At 42.7% G+C, this 12610-nt stretch overlaps 1 protein-coding gene across 8 annotated transcripts; it reads left to right on the forward strand.

The window, feature by feature from the left end:
• The first annotated feature begins 539 nt into the window (after positions 1-539).
• On the forward strand, positions 540-11288 carry senp7 (SUMO specific peptidase 7). 8 transcript variants are annotated; one of them, XM_053627613.1, is made up of 22 exons: positions 627-641; positions 719-734; positions 1195-1346; positions 2158-2259; positions 2739-2854; positions 4618-5164; positions 5334-5634; positions 5732-5886; positions 6356-6463; positions 6574-6607; positions 6729-6935; positions 7080-7357; positions 8085-8218; positions 8657-8773; positions 8989-9108; positions 9498-9590; positions 9730-9887; positions 9991-10031; positions 10135-10178; positions 10313-10381; positions 10706-10856; positions 10962-11288. In XM_053627613.1, exons 3-22 carry the CDS (start codon positions 1230-1232, stop codon positions 11136-11138), a joined length of 3069 nt encoding a protein of 1022 aa, XP_053483588.1. In that variant the 5' UTR covers positions 627-641; positions 719-734; positions 1195-1229; the 3' UTR covers positions 11139-11288. The 8 variants fall into 8 exon arrangements, with proteins under 8 accessions (XP_053483586.1, XP_053483587.1, XP_053483585.1 ...); XM_053627611.1 differs by having other exon boundaries at positions 540-997; XM_053627612.1 differs by having other exon boundaries at positions 540-802.
• The last annotated feature ends 1322 nt before the right edge of the window (positions 11289-12610 follow it).

Here is a 12610-nt window from a genome sequence, read left to right on the forward strand (position 1 = left end):
TTTTTTTTTTTAGCAGGGTGATGTCCCAATAAACCTGTAGTCACACTATAATTCAACACCCTATAATTTAACACCTCCCTTCCTGATGATAACATTTATAAAAAATAATTTATAAAATGTATAATATTTATAAAATCAATTAATTAAAAAAAATATTTAGATTGATCTTATATTTATATATCTTTATTAAATTTCATCGAACGCGTGCCATCATTCCACGGGCACAAGAATATAAACAAGCGTTACCACCTGCTCCACTTCCGGCTTCCGAGCGGAAGTGCACTCGGAAACCGAGAGGCTTTTTTTAACCGATCGTTAGATGGCGGTTTAACAGCTTTCCTCTAAACTCATTTTATCTCCCACCAGTCCTCCGGAGTTCAAAACCCTCCTTCTTCTCTACGATTTCTTGCTCCCTAATACTGACAGTATTCTTATCCAATCAAAAGACGGGTATGAGTTGGTTTCAACCAATCCACGCCCGGAAGGCGGTACTTCTCATAATACGGTTGTGTAAAAACAACGCTCGGACGAAGAGACAAAACGACTTCCGGTTTATGGCGGAAGTTTATATTCAGGAAAGACATATGTGTGTTCGGAGCTCCGTATTAACGGCTTTTTACTCAGTGGTCTAGTCTTAGTCTGTGCGTTTTATTTATTTATGCTATTTTTTAAAATAATAATAATAATAGTAATAATAATGTTCTTCTGTTTATTGCAGCTGTTTCGCTCGCAAAGTGAGTACGAGGCAGAATATAGAAGCTGGAGTGAATTTAATAGCCAGTTAGCCTTCAAGCTAAATAACGTGAGCTGATTGTGTGCTCAGTTAGACATCCCATGACATTATTATATGTAGACATTTATTTGTTTATTTGTTCATTTTCTTTATCAGCTTTGTACTGCGCGTTTGTTATATATATTTTAGGTTTGTTTTTAAAATCCTTGCAAAACAACAACAACAACAATAATAATAATATGAGTAGACCAGCCACAAGTGGAGGTTGTTGCAGATACATTCATATTTTAATATAAACAGACAAATACAAACCCTAGTATTGGTGTGTCATATGTATATGTGTACATCAGTGTGATGTAAACAGTCTGGATGGCACTTCTCGAAGTGTGTAAGTTCATATCTCTGTGCTGCTGAAATAAAGCATGTCTGCTGACCTGTTCTGATCTTCTCGGTTTCTACAGGTTAAGGAGTAATCGCTCGATTTCCGTCAGCCACGATGCCTCATGAAAAAGGTCGTCTGTCTCCGGTGACTGACGCTGGTGCTGTCACCGTCACCGTGGACCACAGAAAAGCTCTGACAATCACAACGGCGGGGAAACTCGACAACCTTCAAGTATGCGCTTTCAAAAGTGTAAAGGTTTCTAGGTTGATTTGGAAAGCCGCGCTTATCCGGAGCAATTAACAAGCCAGGTAGCTGAGGGGCAAAAAGCGAAGCGTCGACGTTGTGGGAAAAAATAAACATCCCAGAGAGGATAACGAGTAAAAAAACAACAAAAAAAAACCCCTCTATCCGTCATGCTACACGTGATATGTTGTATAGATCGCATGATAGTCAAACAATGAATGCACTAATCCAACCTTTACACTTTTTAAAGCGGACCCAAGATCAGAACTCTTGAACCCAAGAGTCGAGACTCTGCAAGCATTTGTTGTGAAACATCACAGCCCGCCCGTTTCCTGTCAGCGTTATACACACTGGTGTCACGAAATATGTCTGATCCGATACCGATCCAGACTAGTATCCGATCAGTACAGTACGTTCATGCTGACTGGCTTTAAACACAAGCAACACGAGTCACCTGTAATAGCGCCTTAATTATCATTCCCCTCATCACCCACAGATGTAATGTTAGGAACAAAACATCTCAGAGAAGCAATAAAATAAATTACGCAGTAAGTATTCTCGAGTCTAAAAGAATGTCTGGGATAGTAGTGTATGAAATGAAATGAAATGAGTTAAGAGTCTGATGGCCTGTGAGACAGACGTGTTCGTGAACCCGAGACCAGACACTCTGTAGTGTTCTTCCAGATAGGATTGTGAACAGTAACTTCCTGTAAGATGTTTTAAAAACCATTATTATCACAATACAGATGACTTATTATTATTATTATCATTACCAAGTGGAAATGTGTGTGTGTATCAGACTGGAAATCCATTGAAAATCCACAAGAGAAAAGGACTCTTCGATGAATGTGTGGATGCAGACGTGGCAAAAAGTGGAAGAAAGCACCCCAAGGTGAGGAAGGTAAACCGAGGAGCTACACAAGATGTATTTGTGGCTGTACTGGAAATCCGACACTGATTCTACACTCACTAGGCACTTTATTAGGAACACTACACTAATACAAGGTAGGGGGTTTGCTGATGGACAAATCCCAGCCACTGGAGGGTCGCATGAGTGGACGGTGTGCTCTCAGAGTCCAGAAAATCCTGGAAGAGGGTAAATTGTGGTGATGAAGGGATGCACATGTTCAGCAACAGTACTCAAATAGGCCGAGGCGTTCAAAGACACGGTTGATTGGTTTTAACGAGCCCAAAGTGCACCAAGAAAACATTCCCCACACCATCACACCACCTCCACCACCCTGGACTGTTGACACAAGGCAGGATGGGTCTATGGATTCATGCTGTTAGTAGGTGTACAGGTGTTCCTAATAAATTGCTCACTGAGTCTATCTTTACGATAAACAATAAAGTTATCAAAGATATTTATGCTTCCGTTAGATCCACTGGACACAGCTGGCAGCTAACGGAGCATCATCGGTGTCAGCTCATCGCCATAACGGGAGACAAACAGACGAACACGACCGGAACAATTCCACAATGTCTGAGATCAAGAGGTAACAGACACCACCTTAAAATCCGTGTAAAAACATCCTGTCACTTTGACAGCGCCGCAGAAAGATGTAGATGATCGTGGCGAGCACGGAAAAGAGCGTGAAGTCAGCAGCATGAGTCGAATTATTAATGAGTGTCGAATTCAAGGAGATTCAAGAGCTTTTGGATCGACATGATATGTGTGTATATAAATACAAAGTTAGTGTTAGACGCAGAAGCGTATTCTCTTGGTGGCTTATCTATAGTCCCAGACTTGTTTTGATAGCTCCTTGGTGATGCAGTTTGTTGAAGTGAGTGGGTTTATTATTATTATTATTATTATTATTATTTTTTTTTAAAGCAGTCTCTGGGACGTTGTACAGGTGAAAAACATTTTCCTTAATACGGATTTACCCTGTGGATAAATCTTCATCCACGTTTTTTTAATTATTTTTATTTTTTGGGAATTGTGCACAGTATACCTGAACCAGTTTAACTGCAAAGTTTTTTCCCCACCTTTTTCAACACACGTGAACGCTTTAAAAAAAAAAAAAAATCACGAGTGGGGTATTACTGGTGTATTTTATATTGTAGATTAAAACGTGAAAATATTTCGAGTTTATTTCAGGCTTTTAACCAAAATCCCATTTAAAAAAAATCCCATTGATTTGGGTTTTTTTTTTTTTTCCATCCCTACACCACTCTATAGACTAAAAAAAAACCAGGAGTATACCGATGCTTAACGTTGAGGCTAGTGGGAAGTGTTTGTAGTTATTCCTAGCTGGGAATATATGGTCACTGTACGTTATCGCTCTCAAACACATAGATGTCCATTCATCATCATTAGGCCGTTTCCTAACATACTGTTCGTGTTCACTTAAGGAGCTGTAGAGTATACACACACACACACACACACACACACACACACACACACACACACACACCAGTGCCTCCCCTTGCTCTGCTGCTTTGCTTATCATTATCTCACCTTCTGTCTCATATTGCCACGACAGCGAGATAAACAGGCCGCTATTTTTGGCTGAGTGATTTTGGTGCATGATGTGGTGAAGCTCTTCTGAATGTCTGAAATGATTATTGATTTAAACTCTAGTTTTAAAAAATAAATAAATATGAAACAGCATGGCTTCTGTAGCGGATCCTGTGTTGCAGCCGGTCATGTGCGTTTCTTTCAGTTATATAGCTGAAGGAAACGCACAGAGAAAGTGACGCGTTTTCACAGACCATTATTATTATTATTATTACTTTTAAATTACTCTCTGGTAATTTATTAGGGAAGCGATGAAACGGCTTGTTTAAAAAAATAAAATAAAGTTACAGACGAAACCAGAGTGTTTAAAGACGAGTGTACAGATGAGTCGAAAGAAAACATAACCACTTTGAATCGATGTGTCATTTGCGGCCAGAAACGATTCACTAATGGTTCTGCGTTAAAGTGTTTGTGCCAAAGCTTGAATTTGAACACACCTGCCGTAGGTAAATGTTTTATAATAAGCTATTACATAATTACGACTTGCGTCGCGTGTCAAGTCCGGATGTTGGTTCTCACCTGTCGTGGTTAATTTGTGCTCTTTGAGACTTTGTAGATCTAGAATCATGTAATAAATGGATTTTATATTACTGACGTTCTGAACCTTTGAGGGCGTAATGTTTCTCTGTTCTACGTCAGACAGGGACTGGGTTGCGCGCTTGCTGTTGTCGTTTGTGCCCCAGTCGGGTACGTCAGTATTTTGTATATCTAAACGTAAACGTACGATCGCTGTTTTAGCCGACAGGTGAAAGTGACCTTGATGGACGTTTTCCAGACGGAAGAGGGGCAGAGATACCTGAGTAGCTGTGGGAGCGATACCGATGCAGAGAGACAGTCCTCGCGTAAACGAGGACCCAGGCAGAGGCGGAGTGAGAGAGGACCCTCGACGGTCAGGAGGAGAGCTAGAGCACTTCGCAAGGACCAAACCGAAACGACCGACACCGAGGGGAGCGAGAGGGACCTTTCCGAAAGAGTCCGGTGTACCGAACGATTCGGCGGTTCACCGAAACAATCCGACGAGGAAGAATCCCGTTCCCCGGGCGAAGGACGTCATAACCTGTCGCCTAAACACACCGACGCTGCAGATAACGAGCTGTGTCCGGTCGAGGAAAGTGACTCTTCGAGGCCTACGAGCGTCAGTCCTGTTCAGTCTGAAGAAGCTGATTCAGAACAGATCTCCGAAAGCTTAATCGCAGCCACACGCACTCCGTCACAAGCTAAGCAACCGAGTGGCTTCGACAGAACAGAATACCGGGATTCGGAGAGCGACGCAGTTCCCACTCAGGTGAGGTTTCATAATAACGTTCAATAAATCACCTGCTCTAAAGCAGGGGTTCGCAAACTTTATTTTCTGATTTCAAATCCCACGGTCTTCCCCAGCGTAGATTTATTTCATGAACGTACACTTGTCAGGCACTTTATTAGGAACACCTGTACAAATGTTGTTTCTGTAGCAAAAAACCAGCGCGAACGAAGCACGAGAATGTGCAGGAATTACGGGAGAAGAAGAGGGAGAGATTGAACAGGAGAGAGAAGAGGAGGAGGCTCTACAACAGAACGGAGAAGTGCTAGACGAAGGGGGCGGAGCCAGAGGCAGCGTCTTACGTCTGTCCACAGGGGCAGCTGAGGGCCAGTTGGCTGATGAAGAAGTCACACCCAGTTCCAGTCAAATGCCAGGCTCTGCACATAAACACGTCGGTGATTTGCAGCCCGTGGAAGTCAGACAGGCCGCTAAACCACAAACAATTGAACCCAGTGAGTGAGATCCTGAACAGCAGGCATGGGTCTCTATAAAAGACGTATAGTTATCAGACTGAGCGAAATACATGTTTCACCCTCTCTTCTCTCTCAGTTGTTCTTTCCAGCGAGGAGGAGGAAGTGCAGGAGGAGGAAGAGGAGGAGGAGGAGGACGGTGGGACATTGCACGTTCAAGCACTAGAGGGAGCCGTAGATCCACGCAGGCCTCAGAAGCCGGTACAGGCCACGGAGAGGGAAAAGATTCCAGACGTACACATTCTTCCCCGATCTGATATTACAGGCGCATACCCACACAGAAATACCCGCACTCTTCTCTCCTGCTTTTCGGAATATTTCCCTCAGAGTCGTCCGTTTAAATTAAAGATTATTTTGTAAATAAAACGTTAGTTTTCTAATGAAAGAAACGAATATGTCGGCACGATTTCACACGTCTAATCACACACCTTCAGATCAGAAGCGTTTTAAGATCATGAGAAGCATCTCAGCCGCGTGTCCACAAACTTTTGACCCGCAGTGTGTATCTTACTTGTACGCTATATTTCTCTCGCAGGTATTTCCTTTCCCATTTTCACGTTCAGGCTCCTCTCCAGATTTCGTTTTCAGTCCATCCTTAGTCCTTATAGTCATTGTTGAAATAAAAAAACAAAACAAATCGCACCGAGTCGTGCCGGGTTTGCTAACGGTTCTTCGTTCTTTTGCCGTGTCGGGTTCCGTGTAGGTTTCCAGCTTCGGGGACTCTGTTTTAAGCGGTTGTTCGGTGATGGAGCTTCAGTTCTCCGCCCTCTACATGGGAAGCCTCAGCGCCTTGACTAACGGGCTTGTAAAGGTAAACTAATAGCTGTACGACATTTTTCCTACGCATATACGGATCCAGCCGATGATGTGCGTGTCGTGTGTTCGTGACTATATTTGTTTATGTTGTTCTGTCTCTTGTAGATCACGGACGATACGATCACCATCTCGTGCAAAGGTACTCGGGGCGTTCGAGGCAAATCGTTTCAGCTGTGATCTCTTTATATCCCGTAACAGTTTGCTGAAATGAAGAGTTTGTGTATTTGTGTTCTTCCTTTATGTTTCATTTCCTTCTGTAGAGCCGTCAGGTGCCGGGGTAAAAACTTCCTTGGCGACAGAACATGTGCGCAAGTACAGCGTGTGGGACGGGCTTTTAGTGCAGGACAGCCGTATAGCTAAAGAACATGAAGTGCCGCCTCCATCTGTGCTTTTGATATGGCTGGATGAAGCTCAAGCACGACGCCTCTCCAGCGACTTGTCTGTCTTACTGCCAGGGACACGCCCAGGTGAGTCAGCTACACCGCTTTCTGATTCCTGAAATAGTTTCATCTCAGCCCCAGTACCCCACCCCAATCCCATAAAGAGGACATTGATTTGTTCATACGTTGTGCGTGTGTTTTTTCTTTTTTCTTTTCCTCTCTCTGCTGCAGCTGAGGGCAGCACATGCGTTGTACTGTGTGTGTCTGAACCCTTGAATGGAGTACAGGGTGCACTGCTCGCATCTATCATGGACATTGTAGGACTCCGACACGGAAACACCGAGCTTCTGACGCCACACACACACCCCGACAGTCTGAAGATTCTGCAGAACAGCCCAGACTCACACATGCTCCAACTGCTGCTTCCCGCCGCCTCGTGCGAGTCCGAGTCCAAGACCGCCCCGGCGCCGGCGCCAGCGCCAGCGAGCGCTACTGCAGCCTCGGCTAAGGTGTGTGACGCACCTGTGCCTCTTGTGGTCTTGTCTATACAGTCGACGGCATAATTATTAACACTTTTCAAAAATGTACAGCTTTTACTAAGAGGTGTAGGAGAAGCTTAATCGAATGTTAATTCGGGGCGCGCAGATTAAATGGAAAATGTCTTCCGCTGCACATGGTGGTGTTTATTTTATGTGGCCAAAAATATGTGGACACCTGACGGTCACACCAGACGGTTTGAAGCGATGTCTTCGTACGCTCGTATGCGTTCCTTCACCGGAACTGAGAGGCCCGAGCGTGTTCCAGCACGATGCCCACGCGCACAGATCGAGCTCCGTGAAAACGGTTTTGCCAAGGACGGAGTGGAAGAACTTTTAAGTGGTCTGGACAGAGCCCTACTGAACCCCTCTGAACACCTTTTGTGATGATGTGGAACGCCAACTGCGCCCCAGACCCAGACACTAACGCTCTTGTAGCCGAATGAGCACAAATCCCCACAGCCACGCTCCAAAATCTAGTGGAAAGCCTTCCCGGAAGACCGGAGGCTCTAGTAACGGTAAAGAGGACACCGACTCCATGGGTTTAGAATGTGCACACACGGGTGTGACGGTCAGGTCTCCAGTTTTGTCCTACTGTATATTAGGTTGTTTGTTTCTTTTTTATTTTCAGTAACAGTTCTATGGAACACTACGTGGATCACCATCATCTGAAATAATGTGTGTGTGTGTGTGTTCCCAGGACGCAGATGCCCAGCCAGACTCCAGTGTCTACACGTTATGTCAAAGCCGAGGTCAGAGTGCTTACAGAGTGTCCTTGGCACATAAACCAGGAGCAGACTGGACTCAGTACCGTCACTGTGGTCCTGCACGCAGGTACGCAGTCCAACTGTAACAACCTGCTCACTATAGCGAGTGTAGTGTTGTGGGACAACACAGAAAAATACATTTTGTTAGGTCCTAAAGCATGGTACTGAGCATCTGGTGCACTTATGAAATCTTGCAATGTCCAACTAAATAGCCTCCTATTTATTTATTTATTTATTTATTTATTTGTTTGTTTGTTTGTTTGTTTGCACATTTTACTAGTGAAGTGTGACGGCAGTCGGGGTGTGAGTTAAGACCGGAAGATAAACGTATCACATAGTCAGTCAGAGTCCCCTATTTTATCACCCGGAGACCAAAGCACAGTTGTTTTCTCTCGGCTCATTTCACACTTCACTTTAAACCGCCGCCTAAAACAGATTATTTTTATTTATTATGATCCCTCGTCTATTTTTTAATCATTTTCTTTTTTTTTTTTTTTTTTTTTAGGTTGATCCAGTTTCCTCCACCACCGTCTAAAGGAGCCATAACCGTGACCACCGAGGACCTGGAGTGTTTAGATAGCGGGGAGTTTCTCAATGACGTCATCATCGACTTCTACCTCAAGTAAGGTGTCGCGTTCACCTCATGGTTCGCACCCAAATACACATTCATACTAACACACGTTTAGAAAATCTGTGAAAATTGTATGTGGTGTTATTGTTTGTTGAAAAGCATAGTGAGAGACACCGTGTGTGTGTGTGTGCTACTTTACAGTATAACCGAACTGTTTGAAGCAGCCCGTGTTAATATAAATCTGTACGTGGAATTGTGTGTTGAAGGTATCTGTTGGTAAAGAAGGCTCCTCATGCTTCAGTGAGAAGATCTCACGTTTTTAGCAGCTTCTTTTACAAACAGCTCACACGGCGTGACAACGCTAATGAAGACAGCATCAGCACACCGTAAGTGGGCAGAGGAGAGGGCGGAAAGGGCAGAACAACACACAAACCTTTTCAACCTTAAAAACAACCGCTTCACAGCTTTGAGAAAAGTACGGAGCGACGTTTTTTATTTCCCGACCAATCAGGTCGCGGCGTATAGGGGCAAGGATATAGTCATAGACATTTCACCCCAATGTTTTAAGATGTAGCCGTCAATAACAGCTTTGTTAGTTCATATATATATATATATATATATATATATATATATATATATATATATATATATATATATAATATGTATATATGTGTGTGTGTGTGTGTGTTATTAGATTTTCTCTATGGTAGTAAGTCAAAGGATGGTGCATTTGTGTGTATCTGCATGTAAAATTGTGCATGTGTGTGTGTGTTAGAGCCCAGCTCAGGAGGCACCAGCGGGTCAGGACATGGACACGTCACGTGGACATATTTGAAAAGGATTTCCTGTTTGTGCCCGTCAATCAAGAGTGAGTACTACTCATGCGTCGATATGGATGAATACACGCACCTTCCCTTGTCGGAAAATTTTCTGTCTAACATTTGTGTTCTGTCAGCTGGAATACGTGTCCAATTCAGTTGCTGATGTTGTTCTGTTTGATATTGTAGAGCTCACTGGTACCTAGTAGTGGTGTGTTTCCCTGGGCTGGATGAGCCTCATTATGTGGAGAGAGGAGACCATGCCTCGGCGCACGTCGAGACCGAAAACGCCGACGATACCACAGCTCAGAGCGAGTCTCAGCATGGAGACGGGGACACAAATTCAGGTACGTTCCACCCGAATGACAGTATTGAGCATTGTCAGTATTTTTTTTTCTTTTCTGTTTATTGTTGCACATTTAAAGACAAACGTTGCTTTTCTCACCATAGGTGAAAATTCTTCCAGGTCTGTTTCTGCTCTGGCTCCACCAGTAAGTCACCTGAGAATTTAAAACTAAAGCGTGCATAATATTCTCATACTGTGTAGTATATCCTTATATTGATATGTTGAACACTTGCCGTCTGCATCTTCAGACCTGCACAGAAAATACCTGTAAACGACGGACGGTCTGTAAGAGGTATGTCTGAGAGTTCGTGTTCTTGATATATAGAACAAGCGCGTTAGTAGAAACCTGACCAATCAGATTGAAGAATTTCTATGGTATAGCAGGTATTAATACAGGTATTAAACGTGTGACTGCATTTCCTTCAGACCCTGCATTCTCATCATGGACTCTCTGAAGGTGTCTATTCACGAGCGTGTCTTCAAGCTCCTGCGCGAGTGAGTGTTTGCCGTCCTGTCGTTACTTTATTCACGTTGTATCATGAAGCGACAAGACGTGCATCTGTATTTATTGTAAATAATGAACACTGCATAACTATTTGAGAATTTTCTGAATTATTAATATAGTGTTCCTAATAAAGTGCCCAGTGAGTTTAAGGGTTTTGAGTGCCTCTATTCTCAAAATATGAAAAAAACAGAACCGACGATGCAGTTATTTGTGACTAGTTAGAACAGTAAGGAACCTAGAACCGAACCTTGTGGTACTGCAGTCGTGAATCGAGAAGATTAAAGAGCACGATATGTGTTTCCGTGTGTGTTTAGGTATCTGCAGGCAGAGTGGGAGGTAAAAAGAGGTGGACATCGAGACTTTAGTGCCGAGCGGATGGTGGGCTCACACTGCAGAGTCCCCCTGCAGGACAACAGTAGTGACTGCGGTCTTTATTTACTGCAGTATGCAGAAAGCTTTTTACAGGTAAACACAAACCATACATATACAGACATTTGTTTATCTGCTTTATTATCCCAAGCCCCCCCTCGCTTAACAAGTGTGACGTACATGGATTTTACATCTTTGCAGGATCCTGTAGTGCACTTTGACCTTCCACTGAAGCTAGAGTGTTGGTTTCCACGACAGAAAGTACGTGAGAAGCGAGAGGAGATTCGAGATCTTGTGTTACACCTGTACCGATTTCAGCAAGGCTCTCTGGGAAACGACAGCTCAGACGACGGGAAAGAAATAGGAAATATAGTTTAGTAGCATAAAGCAGTAAGGAGAATAGACTTATTTTTTTCCTTATTTTTATTTATCATGTTTTATTTCCATTGTTCTTAGGTCTTTTATGTCTTTTTATGCTTTTGTACATCTTAATGCAAAAACTGTAATAAATTTTTCATCATGATGTGACATACATCGTCTCGTTTTACTAATGTAAACACCTTGTAAACTGTGTAGGACCTTAAATAACTCTGCCCGGGCATGTCTTAAAATAGACTGTCTTAGCTAGATCGCCTTAGTGTGGTAGGTTTTACATGTGATTGTGGTGAGGAAGGGACAAGGAGTGGGTTTGGTTGAAATCTGGCTTTCGGATAGGTCGTCAATAAGGTGAAAATGTACGGTTTATACTAATCAGACAGGCTGAGATTAGACAGACCCAGGAAACTCGGTCTGCTTGTTGAGCGGAAGTGTAATTTGTAGGCAAATTATTGCAGTCAAAATGAATTGACCGCCAATACAAATCAGGTTTACTGTCAAAATGTACAGCCTTTCAGCTGTTTGTGATGACCAAATCAAACAAAAGCAAGTTGAAATAGTACAACACAACGAATGCTTCAAGTGGCTTCCTCAAATTCAACTGGATTACATAACTATTACATACTATGTAGGGGGGTGTAAACTTTTGAACGGGATGATCGGTGTAAATTGTTTTGTGTAAAGATTTTATTTCATTTAGTACCTCCCTTCAGACGCTAAATAAGATAGTTACATGTCTCCCAGAAGACAAAATACGAACAATCTACACCGATCATCCTGTTCAAAAGTTTACACCCCCCCATCCCGCCCGGGTCTTAATGTATCGTGTTGCCTTCTTGAGCATCAGTGAACGTTCGCACCTTTTGTAATGGTCATGTACGAGTCCCTCAGTCGTCCTCAGTGTGAAAAGATGGATCTCGACATCATATAGCCGCTTTTGGAAAGGGGTCAAATATGCAGAAGATGCTGGAAAAGCAAAGAATGTGTAGGACCTGGAGGATTTTTCTGAAGAACAGTGGGTAGTTTAACTGCTCAGGACAAACAAGGGACTTGTGTACAACTCTCACAAAACATAAACACATCATGTTGTGGATCATCCAGGTAACGACACACACTATTAATAATCAAGGGTGTGTAAACTTTTGAACGAGGTGATTTTTATAAATTCAGCTATTGTCTGTTATCTGTTAAACATCTCTTATGTGAAATAGTTTATTCAGGGCAGGACTAAATAAACAACAACATGGGATTTTTATGATCTGTCTTATTTTGTTAACAGTGCTAAGATTTAGCAAGGGGTATGCAAACTTATGGGCACAACTGTCTGTACGTGTATATATATATATATATATATATATATATATATATATATATATATATATATATAATACCTCATGTTGAGAGTGAAGATAATCATTGTGGTAACACTACAGAATTTCCACCAACAATCCAGGCCTTCTTTCTCTCCCTTTCTT

Source organism: Ictalurus furcatus, chromosome 6, assembly GCF_023375685.1.
Source record: "Ictalurus furcatus strain D&B chromosome 6, Billie_1.0, whole genome shotgun sequence".
NCBI lineage: Eukaryota > Metazoa > Chordata > Actinopteri > Siluriformes > Ictaluridae > Ictalurus > Ictalurus furcatus.